Genomic DNA, 19,640 nt, shown 5'->3' on the forward strand with positions numbered 1-19,640 from the left:
CCGTCACCACCCTCTGGGTAAAATCGTTTTTCCTCACATCCCCCCTAAACCTCCTGCCCCTCACCTTGAACTTGTGTACCCTTGTGACTGACCCTTCAACTAAGGGGAACAGCTGCTCCCTATCCACCCTGTCCATGCCCCTCATAATCTTGTACACCTCGATCAGGTCACCCTTCAGTCTTCTCTGCTCCAACGAAAACAACCCAAGTCTATCCAACCTCTCTTCATAACTTAAATATTTCATCCCAGGCAACATCCTGGTGAATCTCCTCTGCACCCCCTCCAGTGCAATCACATCCTTCCTATAATGTGGTGACCAGAACTGCACACAGTACTCCAGCTGTGGCCTCACCAAGGTTCTATACAACTCTAACATGACCTCCCTACTTTTGTAATCTATGCCTCGATTTAAGTTGGTTGCATTGGGTGTGTGGACAAAATTAGATTAAACACTGTTTTGGGGGTCGGAGGACATCCATGAGGGCCCCACCTTCTCAACCTCGCCCTTCATCTGGGGTGTGGTGACTCTCAGGTTAAACTCACCACCAGTTGTCTCTCTCTCTAATGAGAGAGCAGCCCATGGTCATCTGGGACTACGACCACTTTCAAACACTGTTTAGCGAGGAAGGGGCAGAAGGTTTGAGTTTCTGAGAGTGGATGGTGGTGTCTCAAAGGTTTCTATTCTGAGACCACGTCTGTTCTTTGTTAACATCGATGGTTTGGATCTGGGGTTCCAGGGACTAGTGTCAGGAAATAGGAGGCAAAGTAAATAATGCTGAAAATCAGAGGTTGCTACAAAGAGGTATTGATGCGGTGGAATGAAGAAGAACAGATAGATTCAGTATCTGTAACTGTGAGGTGGGACATTCCAATTCAAAATGTATACATTATATTACTTTGAGTGGGGGAAGGGTGGTTGATGTGGGTTAGCAGAGGGGTGTTCAGGTTCACAAAACATTAACAATACATTGAGTGGAAAAGGGAATAAAACATTAATGGATCTATGGAAGAGATATAGAATCTAAAAGCAGAGATGCGATGGTGAATAAAGCAATAGGTGTATATGGTGTAGAGTGTATAAGAAGATTGTTGAAGTAAGAGAATGAAGGGACCACTCAGATTAGCTGGGGTGTTGCCTCCTTGGAGAAAATAGAAATGAGATACATGTTGCTGTAGCTTTTCACCTTGCACTGATCAGTACAGATGGGAGAATATCACATTTCAAAGGGAGCAATCCTTATTGGATTGTAAACCAAATTGTGAGCAGTGAATACCGTATATTAAACTGAAAGAAATATACTATTGCTGTTTTAGCAGTTTGGGGCCTTGGACATTGAGGAGAATGGAGGTAAAAGGGCAGGTGTTGCTAGCATGGAAAGGTGGCATTGGGAAGTGTGGTGGGGGGTGGGTACTTTTTGGAGGCGATTGAAGAGTTGACCAGGGCATTGCAGAACGAACGGCCCCTTCAGAAGGAAAGAGGAGGAGGGGGGGGAGGATATGTCTGGTGATGGCATCATGCTGGAGGAGGCGGAAATGGCAGAGGATGTCCACCGAATACGGAGGTCAGTGAGGTGGAAGGTGAGGAAAGCGGAACCCTATCATGGTTCTGGAAGGAAGGGAAGATGTTCAACTTACATTTGCCACCATCAGCCACATGAACCAGCAGATCCTCCTCCCCAGGTGGGGAGTCGGTGTAGGAGGACTGCAGCCGTTGGTACTCGGTGGTGAACGCTGCCATCTCACACTGCCATCTCCCACCTGGTGCCAGACACTCTCCTCATCATTCAGTGAGGCGGGGGGATTCCCCTGACACTCAGCAAGGCTTGGACCTGCCAAGAGAACAAAGGGTCAAATAACTTACAACATTGCCAGCCAGCACTGTCACTGCTTCCACAGATTCCATCCCTGTCTCCAAATTTCCAGAAATCTCAAACTGCTTTGACTAACAGGACCACAATTCCAACACCAGGAACACACCAGAAACTGAAATGGACCAGCCATGTAAATACAAGGCGACAATAGCAGGTCAGGGAGTGGACCCGGAAGCTTATAAGAGCGTGAGAAGGGGTGAGACTGAGAGTGGACTTAGTGGTTTCAAAAGCTTGCAAGAGGCAGCGAGACTGAGCACACAGTAGGAGGCTTAAAGTAGCATGAGAGAGGGGCAAGACTGAGTGCAGGAGAGAGGGTGAGACTGAGAGCAGATCCACTGCTGCCGGTGTTGGTGGGACTCAGTCTGTTGACTGAGTGTGGAACCGGTGGCCTGTTTGAGCTGACAGCCAAAATAACTGACAGCCATTCGTTGACTTATTCCTCAGGGCAATACCTTGACCAATCAGGGTCAAGTTGCCTGGTTTAAATTTCAACAATGCTTTGCAGTTAACTGTCAGTCACCATCACTGGTGCATTCTCCATGGCAACACCTCTACCAATAAGCCGAGTTCACTTGCCAACCAATCAGCACTCCCTTCACTTACAGTGTAAATTGTTGTTTACCCCTTATATTGGTATTCTTGCAAAGTGTCCTGATGAGCACTGCAAACATGTTTGCTCTGGATCACACTGGTGTCAGGAATTCCTACATTCCACAGTCCTGACACATCACCAGCCTTGTCATCTCTATTATCTACTAATTCATTTATTACTTTTTTAATTATTTAATTTCAGTATTGCAGTTCAGAAAGGGTTTACTCAGAGACTAATACCTGGAATGAACAGGTCACCTTATGAGGAAAGGTTGGACAGGCTAGGCTTGTACCCGCTGGAGTTTAGAAGAGTAGGAGGTGACTTGATTGAAACATATAAGATCCTGAGGGGTCTTGACAGGGTGGATGTGGAGAGGATGTTTCCTCTTGTGGGAGAATCTGGAACTAGGGGTCACTGTTTAAAAATAAGGGGTCGCCCATTTATGATAGAGATGAGGAGAATTTTGTTTTCTCTCAGGGGGCCTTAAGTCTTTGGAATTCTCTTCCACAAAAGGTGGTTGAATATTTTTAAGGCAGAGCAAGATAGATTCTTGATAAGCAAGGGAGTGAAAGGTTATTGAGGGTAGATGGGAATGTGGAGTGGAGGTTATAATCAGATCAGCCATGATCTTATTGAATGGTGAAACAGGCTAGAGGGGCCGAGTGGCCTCCTCCTGCTCCTAATTCGTATGTTCATTTGTTTGTATTAAAACAAATGGCATAGGAGAGTCAGCTAGCAAATAATATAAAAACACATTGTAAGAGCATTTATAAGTATATTAAAAAGAGAGTAGCTAGAGTTAACGTTGGTCCATCAGAAGCAGAGACAGGAGAAATTACCACGGGGAATGATGAATTGACAGAGGCATTGAACAAATATTTTGTGTCTGTCTTCACAGTAGAAGCAACAAATTACCAGCAATGGATGGTAAACTAGGGGCTAGAGAGAGTGAGGAAATGAGGGAAATTAATATCAACAGAGAAAAAGTATTGGAGAAACTTAAGGGACTAAATTGTAACAAATCCCCAGGGCCTGATGACCTACACCCTAGGGTTCCAAGTGTTGGCAATGCCCAAATGTAAAGATCAATTAAAAAAAAGGCCCAAAGCTCATATTTAAAAACAACACACGCACCAGGAGAGAACCACAAGCAGTTGGAGAACTGGAATTAGAGCACCCCAGCTAAAGAGAAAATAAATTGCTCTATGTCTAACCCCATGCTGTACCTGTCCTGGGAGTGTTTGATGGGGACGGTGTAGAGGGAGCTTTACTCTGTATCTAACCCCGTGTTGTACCTGTCCTGGGAGTGTTTGATGGGGACAGTGTGGAGGGAGCTTTACTCTGTATCTAACCCCGTGCTGTACCTGCCCTGGGAGTGTTTAATGGGGACAGGGTAGAGGGAGCTTTACTCTGTATCTAATCCCGTGCTGTACCTGCCCTGGGAGTGTTTAATGGGGACAGGGTAGAGGGAGCTTTACTCTGTATTTAATCCCGTGCTGTTACCTGCACTGGGAGTGTTTGATGGGGATGGTGTAGAGGGAGCTTTACTCTGTATCTAACCCCGTGCTGTACCTGTCCTGGGAGTGTTTGATGGGGGACAGTGTAGAGGGAGCTTTACTCTGTATCTAACCCCGTGCTGTACCTGCCCTGGGAGTGTTTGATGGGGACAGGGTAGAGGGAGCTTTACTCTGTATCTAACCCCGTGCTGTACATGCCCTGGGAGTGTTTGATGGGGACAGTGTAGAGGGAGCTTTACTCTGTATCTAACTCCATGCTGTACCTGCCCTGGGAGTGTTTGATGGGGACAGTGTGGAGGGAGCTTTACTCTGTATCTAACCCCGTGCTGTACCTGTCCTAGGAGTGTTTGATGGGGACAGTGTCGAGGGAGCTTTACTCTGTATCTAACTGCTTGCTCTCCCTGTCCTGAGTGTGGTTCACAGACGCTATGGACTGAGTAAGCCACACATCTCATGATTCTTAGCAGTGTGAATTGTTGAAACTAAAATTGAGAGAGAGGATTTAATTGTGAAGTTTTACTTTCAATTTCCATCCCTTGTCTAACCCGACTCTCTGAGCGACCACATCACAGAAACTGCTGTTTGTTCTGAAGTGTGTCGACTTCTGAGGTTGACCTGGGCCCTCCAACATCCCCTACTGGTTACAACCTGTTTTCACCCCCCACATCAGCTCACGAGATCCCAACAAGCATTCCAACCAACTGAATGTCATCACTGTTGGAAGCAGCTTGCTTGTGCTCAGCAAACTCCCACAAACAACAAGAGAATGATGATATACACTGTTTTTAGTGATCAGTTTTGAAGGATTGTTATTGGCTTTAGGACACACTCCACTTCGTCCATGGACATGGGAGTTTTACATCCCAGTAAAGGGAAAAAGGTGCCTCGGTGTAACATCTCATCGAAAGATGGAAATTCCGACAGTGCAGCACTCCCTCAGTACTGACCCTCTGACAGTGCAGCACTCCCTCAGTACTGACCCTCTGACAGTGCAGCACTCCCTCAGTACTGACCCTCCGACAGTGCAGCACTCCCTCAGTACTGACCCTCTGACAGTGCAGCACTCCCTCAGTACTGACCCTCTGACAGTGCAGCACTCCCTCAGTACTGACCCTCTGACAGTGCAGCACTCCCTCAGTACTGACCCTCTGACAGTGCAGCACTCCCTCAGTACTGACCCTCTGACAGTGCAGCACTCCCTCAGTACTGACCCTCTGACAGTGCAGCACTCCCTCAGTACTGACCCTCCGACAGTGCAGCACTCCCTCAGTACTGACCCTCCGACAGTGCAGCACTCCCTCAGTACTGACCCTCTGACAGTGCAGCACTCCCTCAGTACTGACCCTCTGACAGTGCATCACTCCCTCAGTACTGACCCTCTGACAGTGCAGCACTCCCTCAGTACTGACCCTCTGACAGTGCAGCACTCCCTCAGTACTGACCCTCTGACAGTGCAGCACTCCCTCAGTACTGACCCTCTGACAGTGCAGCCTCAGGCCTCCCCGTCGCCTCCTCCTTTCGGTACCTGAGACCGGATTCGATCCGGGATAAAAACAAATTCCGCCACCAACAAATAGAAACCGGAAATGAAGCAAGCTGGAAGCGGATATGACGTACGGCGGGCGCCGGGGTCGATGCGCCTGCGCAGTATCGCTGCCGCCATGTTGAGAGTCCGCTCGGTCTTTGAAGATCCGGGTCCGGGGCTGGGCCTGCGGCTCGTGGCCGAAAGCGAGAGGCCGGCAGAGCTGGGCCCAGCAGGTACCCGGGATAAACCCCGTCCCAGAGCAACAACACCCCCGGGGCCACCGCTCCCCTACCGCCACTGCACAGCCGGCGGAGACTGACACCCCCCCTCCGTCTCCCCATCCCCCCTCCGTCTCCCCATCCCCCACTCCTCCCCCTCCCCCACTCCTCCCACTCCTCCCCCTCCCCCCCCTCCCCCACTCCTCCCCCCCTCCCCCTCCCCCCCCACTCCTCCCCTCCCCCACTCCTCCCCCTCCCCCACTCCCACTCCTCCCCCTCCCCCACTCCCACTCCTCCCGTCCCCCACTCCCCCCCCTCCCCCACTCCCACTCCTCTCACTCTCCCCCACTCCCCCCCCTCCCCCACTCCCACTCCTCCCCCTCCCCCACTCCCCCCCCTCCCCCACTCCCACTCCTCTCACTCCCCCCCCTCCCCCACTCCCACTCCTCCCGTCCCCCACTCCCACTCCTCCCCCTCCCCCACTCCCCCCCCCACCCCCCACTCCCCCCCCCACTCCCCCCCCCACTCCCCCACCCCCCACTCCCCCTCCCCCACTCCTCCCCGTCCCCCACTCCTCCCCGTCCCCCACCCCTCCCCGTCCCCTCCCCGTCCCCCACCCCTCCCCGTCCCCCACTCCTCCCCCTCCCATCCCGTACTTCTCCCCCTCCCCGTCCTCCACACGTCCCCCTCCCCTCCCCGTCCGCCACACATCCCCGTTCCCCTCCTCCCCGTTTCCTCCCCCCCCTCCCCGTTTCCTCCCCCCCTCTCCCCGTTTCCTCCCCCCCTTCCCCGTTTCCTCCCCCCCCTCCCCGTTTCCTCCCCCCCCCTCCCCGTTTCCTCCCCCCCCTCCCCGTTTCCTCCCCCCCCCTCCCCGTTTCCTCCCCCCCCCTCCCCGTTTCCTCCCCCCCCTCCCCGTCTCCTCCCCCCCCCTCTCTCTCTCTCTCTTTCTCTCTCTCTCAAGTGCCCCTGAGATTGTGTCCCCACAATCTGTCCACCATAAAAATGACAGTCACTCCTGAGGTTGTGCTGGAGGTCACTGAGCAGTTCTTTCTCTAGTCTAATTTTCCTCTCTCAACAGAAATATAGCTTCTCAGTATCTACTCTGTTAAACTCCTTAAGAAATTAATATGTTTCAATGAAATCACCTCTTATTCTTGTAAACTCTTATTCCAGAGAATAAAGGCTCAATTTACTCAATCTCTCATGCCAGGAAGCAGTCTAATGAACCTTTGTTGTATCCTCTGCAGGGCAAGTATGCCCTTCCTTCAGTGAGGAGAACAGTGTACAGAGAACTTCAACTGTGGCTCTGTAAAATTGTAACTTGTACTCCAATCCTTTTGTAACAACAGCTAACATGTTATTTGCCTTTCTATTGCTTGCTTATTGTGATTTGTGTTCAAGGATATTTAGATCTATCTGAATACATGCAATTGCCATTCTCCATTTAAGCAACTTGCTCCTCTTTTTTTTCTTCTGCTGAAGTGATATCTTGACCTTTTGCTGCATTATATTACACCTGCCATGCTCTTTCCCACTCGCCCAGCTTGTCTATACCCCACGCTCCATCAGCCTTTTTGTGTGCTCAGTATTTAATTTCCCACCTAATTTTGTATCATCATTGAACAGGGGTACTTTTCACGCATTAGTATGGATTGTATAGCTTGGGTAGTTAGAGCAAAGGTTAAGAGATTTGATAGATGTATTTAAAATGACAAAGGATTTAGTTAGCATAAATAAAGATAAACTTTTTGGTAGCTGAAGAGTTGGGAACCAGATGAAACTGATTTAAGATGACTGGTAAAAGAGGCAAATGTTAACTTATTAACATAACGAGTACTTAGGATTTGGAATGTACAGCCTGACGGGGTGGTGGATACAGATTCAATAATATTCTTCAAAAGAGAAATGGATAAATACTTGAAGGAGATAACATTACAGGGATTTAGGAGTGGACCTTAGTGGATTGCACTTTAAAGAGCCAGTGCAGAGTTGATGGGCTGAATGGTCTGTTTGGCTTGCTGCACATTCTATGCAATATGTAAATATAAATTGTATATTAAACAACTAATTAATAAGTCATTTCCAATGTAGAGGATGATGTGATCAGTGAAAGACGGGCTGTACTCGAGATCGCGGACAAAAGGTACTGCTCCGCATGTCAGTTCAACTTTGACAACCGAGAAGACCAGGTAAAGACTGAATGATAGGCTGTTATCTCCATGATTACACTGGCTGATGGGCTGTGTGTTCTCCACGGTTACTCTGGCTGATGGGCCGTGTGTTCTCCACGGTTACACTGGGTGATGGGCTGTGTGTTCTCCATGGTTACACTGGGTGATGGGCTGTGTGTTCTTCACAGTTACACTGGGTGATGGGCTGTGTGTTCTCCATGGTTACACTGGGTGATGGGCTGTGTGTTCTTCACAGTTACACTGGGTGATGGGCTGTGTGTTCTCCACGGTTACACTGGGTGATGGGCTGTGTGTTCTCCACGGTTACACTGGGTGATGGGCTGTGTGTTCTCCACGGTTACACTGGGTGATGGGCTGTCTGTTCTCCACGGTTACACTGGGTGATGGGCTGTCTGTTCCCCATGGTTACACTGGGTGATGGGCTGTCAGTTCCCCATGGTTACACTGGGTGATGGGCTGTCTGTTCCCCATGGTTACACTGGGTGATGGGCTGTCTGTTCCCCATGGTTACACTGGGTGGTGGGCTGTCTGTTCCCCATGGTTACACTGGGTGATGGGCTGTCTGTTCCCCATGGTTACACTGGGTGCTGGGCTGTGTGTTCTCCACGGTTACACTGGGTGATGGGCTGTGTGTTCTCCACGGTTATACTGAGCTCTGGGCTCTGTCCATGGTTACCCTGTGCAATTGGCTCTGTCTTCTCTATGGTTACACTGGGTGATGCGCTGTCTGTTCCCCACGGTTACACTGGGTGATGGGCTGTGTGTTCGCAAAGGTTACACTGGGTGATGGGCTGTGTGTTCTCCACGGTGACACTGGGTGATGGATTGTGTGTTCTCCACAGTTACACTGGGTGATGGGCTGTGTGTTCCCCACGGTTACACTGGGCGATGGGGTGTGTGTTCCCCATGGTTACACTGGGTGATGGGCTGTGTGTTCCCCACGGTTACACTGGGTGATGGGCTGTGTTCTCTCCATGGTTACACTGGGTGATGGGCTGTGTGTTCTCCACGGTTACACTGGGTGATGGGCTGTGTGTTCCCCACGGTTACACTGGGTGATGGGCTGTGTGTTCCCCACGGTTACACTGGGTGATGGGCTGTGTGTTCCCCACGGTTACACTGGGTGATGGGCTGTGTGTTCTCCACGGTTACACTGGGTGATGGGCTGTGTGTTCTCCACGGTTACACTGGGTGATGGGCTGTGTGTTCCCCACGGTTACACTGGGTGATGGGCTGTGTGTTCCCCACGGTTACACTGGGTGATGGGCTGTGTGTTCCCCACGGTTACACTGGGTGATGGGCTGTGTGTTCCCCACGGTTACACTGGGTGATGGGCTGTGTGTTCCCCACGGTTACACTGGGTGATGGGCTGTGTGTTCCCCATGGTTACACTGGGTGATGGGCTGTGTGTTCTCCACGGTTACACTGGGTGATGGGCTGTGTGTTCCCCACGGTTACACTGGGCTGTGTGTTCCCCACGGTTACACTGGGTGATGGGCTGTGTGTTCTCCACAGTGACACTGGGTGATGGGCTGTGTGTTCCCCACGGTTACACTGGGTGATGGGCTGTGTGTTCCCCACGGTTACACTGGGTGATGGGCTGTGTGTTCCCCACGGTTACACTGGGCTGTGTGTTCCCCACGGTTACACTGGGTGATGGGCTGTGTGTTCTCCACGGTTACACTGGGTGATGGGCTGTGTGTTCCCCACGGTTACACTGGGTGATGGGCTGTGTGTTCTCCACGGTTACACTGGGTGATGGGCTGTGTGTTCTCCACGGTTACACTGGGTGATGGGCTGTGTGTTCCCCACGGTTACACTGGGCTGTGTGTTCTCCACGTTTACACTGGGTGATGGGCTGTGTGTTCTCCACAGTGACACTGGGCGATGGGCTGTGTGTTCCCCATGGTTACACTGGGTGATGGGCTGTCTGTTCCCCATGATTACACTGGGTGATGGGCTGTGTGTTCCCCATGGTTACACTGGGTGATGGGCTGTGTTCTCTCCATGGTTACACTGGGTGATGGGCTGTGTGTTCCCACGGTTACACTGGGTGATGGGCTGTGTGTTCCCCATGGTTACACTGGGTGATGGGCTGTGTGTTCCCCACGGTTACACTGGGTGATGGCCTGTGTGTTCCCCATGGTTACACTGGGTGATGGGCTGTGTGTTCCCCATGGTTACACTGGGTGATGGGCTGTGTTCTCTCCATGGTTACACTGGGTGATGGGCTGTGTGTTCGCAAAGGTTACACTGGGTGATGGGCTGTGTGTTCCCCACGGTTACACTGGGTGATGGGCTGTGTTCTCTCCATGGTTACACTGGGTGATGGGCTGTGTGTTCGCAAAGGTTACACTGGGTGATGGGCTGTGTGTTCCCCACGGTTACACTGGGTGCTGGGCTGTGTTCTCTCCATGGTTACACTGGGTGATGGGCTGTGTGTTCTCCACGGTTACACTGGGTGATGGGCTGTGTGTTCTCCACGGTTACACTGGGTGATGGGCTTGGCTCTGTCCATGAGATGAGGAATTTCATCACTCGAGGGGGAGGGTGGATTTTTGGAGTTCTCTGCAACAGAGGGCTTTGAAGCTCAATCACTGAGCATGTTCAAGACAAGTTGATAGATTCCTGGGTACTAATGATGTCAAGAGATATGGGGATGGTGATAAAAATGGCATTGAGACACTTGATCAGCCATGATCTATTTGAATGACGGAGCAATCCAACGGGCCAAGTGGCCGGCTGCTGGTCCTTTGTTCCTATGAATCTCATCCACTTCATTTAAAAGAGATGATTCAGCACTGTGCTAATGCAAACATCGATGAGGCATAAAGGTTGTTGCTCAACCCTGAAGCAGGGTTACCCACTGGAACGTATCTTTGGCAACATCTTCCGAGTCTGTAAAAACTTTCCAAATCAAGAGTACTTGAAACTGGAGTTCAGAAAGAAGATTGGATCCACTCATATTAAATTTACTGCATCAGCAACTTTGTTGTTCAATTAACACAAATTGCCCTCTCTGTCTCTTTCTCTCCCTCTCTAGACCGAACATTACAAACTGGACTGGCACAGATTTAACCTAAGACAAAAGCTGCAGGGGGCTCAGCCAATCAGCGCAGAGAGCTTCGAGGAAATAGCAGGTACCAGATTCTCAACTCAAATTGCATTTAGTCCGAGCTTATTTCAGTACCCAAGAAATGGCGTTGAGACCTTTACTCTGTATCTAACCCCATGCTGTATCTGTCCTGGGAGTGTTTGATGGGGACAGTGTAGAGGGGGCTTAATTCTGTATCTAACCCTGTGCTGTCCCTGTCCTGGGAGTGTTTGATGTATTGTGTCGAGAGAGTTTTACTCCTGTAGTTTTCTCTCCCAGTAACAGTGCCGCTGTCCTGTGAGTCAGTATTTGCTTGCGTTCATGTCATCTGGTGATCTCTCTCTTTCAGGTGAGATTTCCAGTATTTCCGGCTCTGATTCCGAGCACTCTGATTCTGACATTGAGCCTGAGTGGCTACATTGCCACAGCATCCGGAATGTTCTCTGTCCTGCAGATGAGGATCTTCCTGCAGAGGAGAAGCAACGAGGTCGGCGGGGCCATCGAGTTCTCTTCCAGACCTCAGCGGGCGAGTATCTCTCTGTCTATCGCTGTGCCCTGCAGGGTAAGCAGGTAGGAAACTGACCCTGCCTTTGCTCTGAACCGTCACCTGTTCCACAGTACTCTACAGCCAATGTAGTATATGTTTGAAGTATTGTCACTATTTTGCAAACTGGGTAGCCAATTTGTGCACAGTAAAATCCCAGACACCGCAATGCAATAATGATTAGGTAATGTGTTTTAGTGACGTTGGTTGAGGGATCAATATTGACCCAGGACACCTGAGATGACTCTCCTCTTACAGCATAGAAAGAGGCCATTTTGCCCATTTGATAAAACTATTTAATTCGTCCCACACCACCCCCCCAACCCCCTGAACTTTCCTCATAGTCCTGCAAATGTTTCCGTTTCAACTATTAGTCCATTTTTGAAAGTAATTATTAAATCTGCTTCCAGTGCCCGTTTAGGCAGCGCCTTCCAGATCACAACAAATCAGTGCAGAAAATTCCACATCTCTCCCTCTGGAGCTTTTGCCAATTATCTTGAATCTTTGGCCCTCTGGTTACCAACCCTCATGCAAGTTAAACACAAAAGGAGCTTGTTACTTGGGTGTGGCTCAAAAGGTTATGCAGTGAGAAATGGCAAATTAATAATCTTGTTGTCAACGAAAGACGGAATATAAAATGATAGAATTTTACATGAAGTTTGAAAGTGATGTACTTCAACCTGAAACTAGGGTTTTTAATCTAAACAAAGGAAATTATGAAAGTATGTGCTAAATAGGATGTGTTGACTGGGAAACTACTTTAAAAGGTATGACAGGTAAGGCCAATCAGGTAAAGAATTGATACATGGTTTACAGCAAACCTGCATTCTAATGGTGGTTTGGTGGTACAGAACCTGAGTATTTCTGCAAAAGGAGACATGTCAAAAGACATGTCAAAGCTTTTCGTCTTACACTCAGGGCACTTCGCAAGAACATCAATATAACTTATACTGTATGAAAAGAGAGTGCTAATTGGTTGGCAAGCAGACTCTGATTGGTAGAGGTGTTGCCAGGAAGAATGCACCAGTGATGGTGACTGACAGTTAACTGCCAAGCATTGTTTGCAATTTAAACTATGCAGCTTGACCCCGATGGTCTGACGGCTCTCTGCTTCTTCCTTGACTAGAGGTCTGAACAATCCCTATGCACCACCGCCCATGGCGGAATCACATAACTAGGGAAGTAGAAAGGGTTTTTAACTAAATTGTGGGGGCAAGGGATCAAATGTGGGAAGATGTAAATTAAATCTTCGTGACAGGATTTACTACTATTTGGAAGCAAATGGGCGTATTAGTGAGAGGCAGCATGGTTTTGTGAAGGGGAGGTCGTGTCTCACTAACTTGATCGAGTATTTCGAGGAAGTGACAAAGATGATCGACGATGGAAGGGCAGTGGATGTTATCTACATGGATTTCAGTAAGGCCTTTGACAAGGTCTCTCATGACAGACTGGTACAGAAGGTAAAGTCACACGGGGTCAGAGGTGAGCTGGCAAGATGGATACAGAATTGGCTTGGTCATAGAAGACAGAGGGTAGCAGTGGAAGGGTGCTTTTCTGAATGGAGAGCTGTGACTAGTGGAGTTCCGCAGGGATCAGTGCTGGGACCTTTGTTGTTTGTAGTATACATAAATGATTTGGAGGAAAATATAACTGGGCTAATTAGTAAGTTTGCAGATGACACTAAGGTTGGAGGAGTTGCAGATAGTGAAGAGGATTGTCAAAGGATACAATAGGATATAGATCGGTTGGAGACTTGGGCGGAGAAATGGCAGATGGAGTTTAATCTGGACAAATGCGAGGTAATGCATTTTGGAAGGTCTAATACAGGCAGGAATTATACAGTAAATGGCAGAACCCTTAAGCGCATCGACGGGCAGAGGGATCTGGGTGTACAGGCCCACAGGTCACTGAAAGTGGCAACGCAGGTGGTTAAGGTAGTCAGGAAGGCATATGGCATGCTTGCCTTCATCGGCAGGGGTATTGAGTATAAAAGCTGGGAAGTCATGCTGCAGCTGTATAGAATCTTGGTTAGGCCACACTTGGAATATTGCGTGCAATTCTGGTTGCCACATTACCAGAAGGATATGGAGGCGTTGGAGAGGGTGCAGTGGAGGTTTACCAGGATGCTGCCTGGTCTGGAGGTTATTAGCTATGAGGAGAGGTTGGAAAAACTCGGATTGTTCTCACTAGAGCGACGGAGATTGAGGGGCGACTTGATAGAAGTTTACAAAATTATGAGTGGCATGGACAGAGTAGATAGTCAGAAGCTTTTTCCCAGGGTGGAAGAGCCAATTACTAGGGGACATAGATTTAAGTTGAGAGGAGAAAACTATAGAGGAGATGTGCGGGGCAAGTTTTTTATGCAAAGGGTATTGAGTGTCTGGAATTTGCTGCCAGAGGAGGTGGTGGACGCAGGTACGATAGTGGTGTTTAAGAGGCATCTTGACAAATACATGAATAGGATGGGAATAGAGGGATACAGACCCCGGAAGTGCAAAATGTTTTAGTTAACGGGCAATATGATTGGTGCAGGCTTGTTCCTGTGCTGTACTTTTCTTTGTTCTTTGTAAAGAATAAAGACAAGGTAAGAGAGGAAGGCATTAATTTGGGAAATGATAAACAGACCATGACAGAGTACAAGTTGAAGAGTAAATCAATAGATCAGGCTAGAGGTTACAAAAATAATAAAAGGACAAAACTTAAAGCTCAGTATCTGAATAGACTTATCATTCGCAACAAAACTGTGAACTAATAGTGCAAATAGAGATAAATAAGTATGATGTAATAGCTGTTACAGAGACATGGCTACAGGATGGGATAGATTGGGACCTGACCGTTGAAGGGTATGTGACTTTTAGGAAGGATAGGAAGTTAGGAAAAGGTGAATGGTGGCTCTGTTAATTAAAGACGATGTTAACACAATAGAGAGGGATGGCCTAAGTGCAGGAAACCAGGACATAGTAGCGTTTTGGGTAGAGATGAGAAATGATAGAGGCAGGAAGTCACTTATGGGAGTGGTGTACAGGCCCCCTAACAGTAATCACACAGTAGGACGGGATATCAAAGAATAGTGGGAGCTTGTCAGAAAGATATGGCAAATATCATGGAGGGTTTAATCTACATATAGACTGGAACAGCCAGATGGGCAAAGGTGGCATAGATGACAAATTCATAGAATGTTTTCGGGATAGTTTCTTAGATCAGCACGTTCTGGAACCAACCAGGGAGCAGGCAGCACTGAACCTGGTATTGTGCAATGAGGATAGGATTAATTAATGACCTCATAATGAAGGCGCTCCTAGATAGCAGTGATCATAATATGATTGAATTTTACATTCAGCTTGGGGGAGAGAAGACTGGGTCTAGCACTAGTATTTTAAACTTAAACAAGGTCAATTACGAGGGCATGAAAGTAGAGCTAGCGAAAATGAACTGGCAGTTTAGATTAAGGGATTGCTCAATAGAGATTCAGTGACAGACATTTAAGGAGATATTTCAAAATACACAGAATAGACACATTCAAACAAGAAAGAAAAATTCCAAGGGAGAATCCACCATCCGTGGTTCACTTAAAAATTTAAAGATAGCGTCAAGCTTAAAGAAAAGCATATAATTGTGCAAAGATGGGTGGCAGGTCAGAAGATTGGACAGAATATAAAAAACAGCAAAAAATGATTCAAAGATTAATAAGGAGGGAAAAACTAGAGTACAAGAGAAAGCTAGCTAGAAATACAAAAACAAATAGTAAACCTTTCTACAGATATTTTAAAAAGAAAAGAGTTAACAAAGTGAGCGTTAGTCCTACAGAAAATAAGTCTGGGGAATTAATAATGGAAAATAAGGAGATGGCAGATGAATTAAACAGGTATTTTGCATCAGTTTTCACTATAGAGAATGCAAGTAACATCCTAGAAATAGCTGTAAATCAGGAATTGGAAGGGAGGGAGGAACTCAGGAAAATTATAATCACCAGGGAAGTGGTGCTTAGCGAGTTAACAAGTCCCTGGGTCCTGATGGATTTCATCCTAGGATCTTAAAAGAAGTGGCCAGTGAGATAGTTGATGCGTTGGTTTTAATTTTCCAAAATTCACTACATTCGGGGAAGATTCCAATAGATTGGAAAATAGGTAATGTAACTCCTTTATTCAAAAAGGGAGGGAGACAGAAAGCAGGAAACCATAAGCCAGTTAGCTTAACATCTGTCATAGGGAAGATGTTAAAAGCTATTATTAAAGACATTATAACAGTGCACTTAGATAAATTTAAGGTAATCAGGCAGAGTCAACATGGCTTTGTGGAAGGGAAATCATGTTTAACCAATTTATTGGAGTTCTTTGAAGAAGTAAAAGGTGCTGTGGATAAAGAGGAACCAGTAGATGTACTGTACTTAGATTTCCAGAAGTCATTTGATAAGGTACCTCATCAAAGGTAATTGTGGAAAATAAAAGCTCATGGTGTAGGAGGTGACATATTGGCATGGATAGAAGATTGGCTGGCTAACAGGAAGCAGAGAGTTGGCAAGATGTGACGAGTGGTGTGTCACAAGGATCAGTGTTGGGGCCTCAGCTTTTTACAATTTATATAAATGACTTGGATGAAGGGACCGAAGGAATGGTGGCTAAATTTACTGACGACACAAAGGAAAGTAAATTGTGAAGAGGATATAAAGAGGCTACAGAGGGACATAGATAGATAAAGTGAGTGGGCAAAGATCTGGCAAATGGAGTATAATGTGGGCAATGGTCCATTCTGGCAGGAAGAATGAAAAAGAAACATGTTATCCAAATGGTGAGAGATTGCAGAGCTCTGGAGAGCAGAGGGACCCGGGTATCCTCGTTCATGAATCACAAAAGGCTAATATGCAGATACAGCAAGTAATTAGGAAAGCTAATAGAATGTTATCATTTATTGTGAGGGGAATTGATTATAAAAGTAGGGAGGTTATGCTTCAGTTGTGCAGGGCAGATTAGTCATGTTAAGAAAGGATGTTGAGAGTTAAGCAGCCCAATGGAGACTTGATGGGTAGAATTAAGAAATTGAAAAGGATTTAAGACTGTACTGGAAGTTGTGTCCAGTCCCCTGGTAGCAGTTGTGAAGTAGATTGTATAAGTGAAGAGATTAGATAAGCATATAGTAAAGATATTGATTACAAAGGGCTAGCACATGTCAGAAAGGTAGTGAATTTCTAGCATGTGCCTTGGATTGTTTTTTGCAACATTTATTCAATGACAATTATAATATAACTAAGTGTGAGAGGAGGTCCCTGAGACAGGCAGTCAGCAGCAACTAGAGGAGAGTGTGAGAGGTGGACCCTGGGACAGGCAGTCAGCAGCAACTAGAGAGTGCAAGAGGAGGACCTGTTTCTGCTTGTCAGAGCTGAAGTGTGATGTCAAAGGAAAACAGGTAGGTGATTGTTGGGTATTTCTTCTGTGTTTCCCTCAATTGGCCAAGTGGTTTAAATCAGGAGACGCTATTACAGCTGAAGAGTACAGTTAAGAAATTCACTTTTAAAGTATTTAACATCCAAATTAATTAGTTAAATAGAATAGAGATGGCTGGGCAGGCGATGTGTTGCAGCTGTAGCATGTGGGAGCTGGTGGATGGTGGTGCAATCGACGGTGACATCACCTGCAGCAAGTGTTGGCTGCTCGAGGAACTTCAGCTCAGAGTTGATGAGCTGGAGTCTGAGCTGCAGACACTGCAACACATCAGGGAGGGGGAGAGTTACCTGGACACTGTTTCAGGAGACAGTCACACTCCTTAGATGAATTACATCAAATTTGGACCATGGTCAGGGACAGGTGGGTGTGACTGCGAGTGAGGCAGATATAGGAATCCAAAATTTAGCTTTGGAGGAGCCTCAGCCAGTGCCCTTGCCCAATAGGTACGAGGTTCTTGCCCCCGGTGTGGATGAGGACACAAACTGCAAGGAGGATGAGCGAACTGGTACAGAGCACCTTTCAAATGGTTAGAGAAAAGAGAAGTGTAGTAGTAATAGGGGATAGCATAGTTAGGGGAATAGATACTGTTCTCTGCAGCAATGATGAAGAGTCCCGAAAGCTGTGTTGCCTACCTGGTGTCGAGATTAAGGACATCTCTAATGGGATCCAGTTGTTGTGGTCCATGTAGCCACTAACAACATAAGTAAGACTAGGAAACAGGTTCTGCTGAGGGACTACGAACAGCTCGGGGCTAAATTAAAAAGCAGAACCACAAAGGTAATAATCTCCAGATTACTACCTGAGCCATGTACAATTTGGCGTAAGGTAAATAAGATTAGAGAGGTGATTGCATGGCCCAAAGATTGGTGTAGGAGAAATCGGTTCTGATTCATGGGGCACTGGCACCAGTACTGGGGGAGGAGAGAGCTGTTCAGTTGGGATGGGCTTCATTTGAACCATGCTGGGACCAGTGTCCTGGCGAATCTCATAACTACGGGTATAGATAGGACTTTAAACTAATTAATAGGGGGGTGGGGGGAGGGTTCAATTGAAGGCAAGTTTAAAAAATCAAAAAGAAATGAGAGAGAGCAGGGGTGCAGGGTGGTAAAGAGGCGAACGAAAATCGAAGTGTGACAGGAAGTGGCAGAAAATATAAGCAGAAGAGAGCAGCAGAAATCAGAACCAGAATGAGCAATAATGGTAAAAAATCAAAGCTTCAGGCTTTTTATCTGAATGCATGCAGCATTTGAAACAAGATAGATGAGCTGACGGCACAAACAGAGATAAATGAATATGACTGATAGCTATTACAGAGACACGGTTGCAGGGTGACCAAGACTGGGAACTCAGTATTCAAGGGTATTTGATGTTCCGGAAAAATAGACAAAAAGGAAAAGGAGGTGGGGTAGCTTTGTTAATAAAGGAGGGTATCAGTGCCGTGGTGAATAGTGATATAGGTGTAATAGATCGTGATGTGGAATCAGTTTGGGTGGAAATAAGGAATAGCAAGGGGAAGAAGTCAGGGCACTACAATTGTGATTGTCATGGGTGATTTTAATCTGCATATTGACTGGACAAATCAGATTGGCAGTGGTAACATGAGATGAATTTGTAGAGTGCATCAGGGATTGTTTCTTGGAGCAATACGTTGCAGAACCTACCTGGGAACAGGCTATTTTAGATCTAGTAATGTATAATGAGGTGGGATTAATAAGAGATCTCGTAATTAAGGATCCTCTAGGGGGTAGCGATCACAACATGGTAGAATTTCAAATTCAGTTTGAGGGCAAGCAACTCGGGTCTCAAACCAGTGTCCTCAACTTAAATAAGAGCAATTGCAGAGGTATGAAGTAAGAGTTGTCTATAGCGGGCTGGGAAAATAGACTAAGGGGAAAGTCAGTGTATGAGCAGTGGCAGACATTTAAGTAGATATTTCATAACACTCAGCAAAAGTTTATCCCGGTCAAAAAGAAGGACTCGATGAGAAGGATGAACCACCCGTGGTAACAAAGGTGGTCAAGGGGAGTATCCAATGAAAAACTAAGGCCTACAAAGCGGCGAAAACTAATGGTAGGCCAAAGGGTTGGGATTTTTTAGGAACCTGCAGCAGATGACTAAAAAACTAATAAAGAGGGAGAAAATTGATTGTGAAAGTAAATTGGCAAGAAATATAAAAACAAACAGCAAGAGCTTCTACGGGTATATAAAAAGAAAGAGAGTGGCTAAAGTGAGCGTGGGACCCTTGGAGGATGCGACTGGAGAATTGATAACGGGGAACAGGAAATGGCAGATAATTTAAACCAATATTTTGCATCAGTCTTCACGATGTAGGACACTATAAACATCCCAAAGATATCAGATAAGGAAGGAGCTACTGGGAGGAAAGATCTTGTAACAGCCTCTATCACAAAGGACAAAGTATTTGACAAACTAATGGACTAAAGGCAGGGAAGTTGCCAGGACCTGATGGCCTGCATCCAAGGGTTTTAAAGGAAGGGGCTGCAGAGATAGTGGAGGCTTTGGTCAAAATATTCTAGAACTCACTGAATTCTGGGAGGGTCCCAGTGGATTGAAAAACTGCTAATGTGGCGCCCCTGTTCAAGAAGGGAGGGAGACAAAAAGCGGGAAACTATAAGCCAATCAGCC

The 19,640-nt window shown here is 47.1% G+C and overlaps 2 protein-coding genes across 4 annotated transcripts in view; one reads left to right on the top strand and one right to left on the bottom strand.

The window, feature by feature from the left end:
• The window catches only part of atg9a (ATG9 autophagy related 9 homolog A (S. cerevisiae)), a 36,768-nt gene extending 31,326 nt beyond the window's left edge, over positions 1-5,442 (bottom strand). Inside the window, exons 1-2 of the mRNA XM_078552761.1 lie at positions 5,423-5,442; positions 1,636-1,829 (exon numbers count right to left, since the gene is read on the bottom strand). Coding sequence (XP_078408887.1) covers positions 1,636-1,738 — 103 coding nt within the window. The 5' untranslated portion in view covers positions 1,739-1,829; positions 5,423-5,442. The remainder of the gene's footprint in view (positions 1-1,635; positions 1,830-5,422) is intronic.
• Positions 5,443-5,551: 109 nt separating this feature from the next.
• The window catches only part of ankzf1 (ankyrin repeat and zinc finger peptidyl tRNA hydrolase 1), a 62,357-nt gene continuing 48,268 nt past the window's right edge, over positions 5,552-19,640 (top strand). For all 3 annotated transcript variants that reach the window (XM_078552764.1, XM_078552766.1, XM_078552765.1), the window contains exons 1-4: positions 5,552-5,738; positions 7,815-7,912; positions 10,959-11,055; positions 11,359-11,579. In XM_078552764.1, the coding sequence (XP_078408890.1) occupies positions 5,567-5,738; positions 7,815-7,912; positions 10,959-11,055; positions 11,359-11,579 (588 nt within the window). In that variant the 5' untranslated portion in view covers positions 5,552-5,566. The remainder of the gene's footprint in view (positions 5,739-7,814; positions 7,913-10,958; positions 11,056-11,358; positions 11,580-19,640) is intronic.

The sequence above is a fragment of the Cetorhinus maximus genome, chromosome 11 (genome assembly GCF_964194155.1).
Source record: "Cetorhinus maximus chromosome 11, sCetMax3.hap1.1, whole genome shotgun sequence".
Taxonomy (NCBI): domain Eukaryota; kingdom Metazoa; phylum Chordata; class Chondrichthyes; order Lamniformes; family Cetorhinidae; genus Cetorhinus; species Cetorhinus maximus.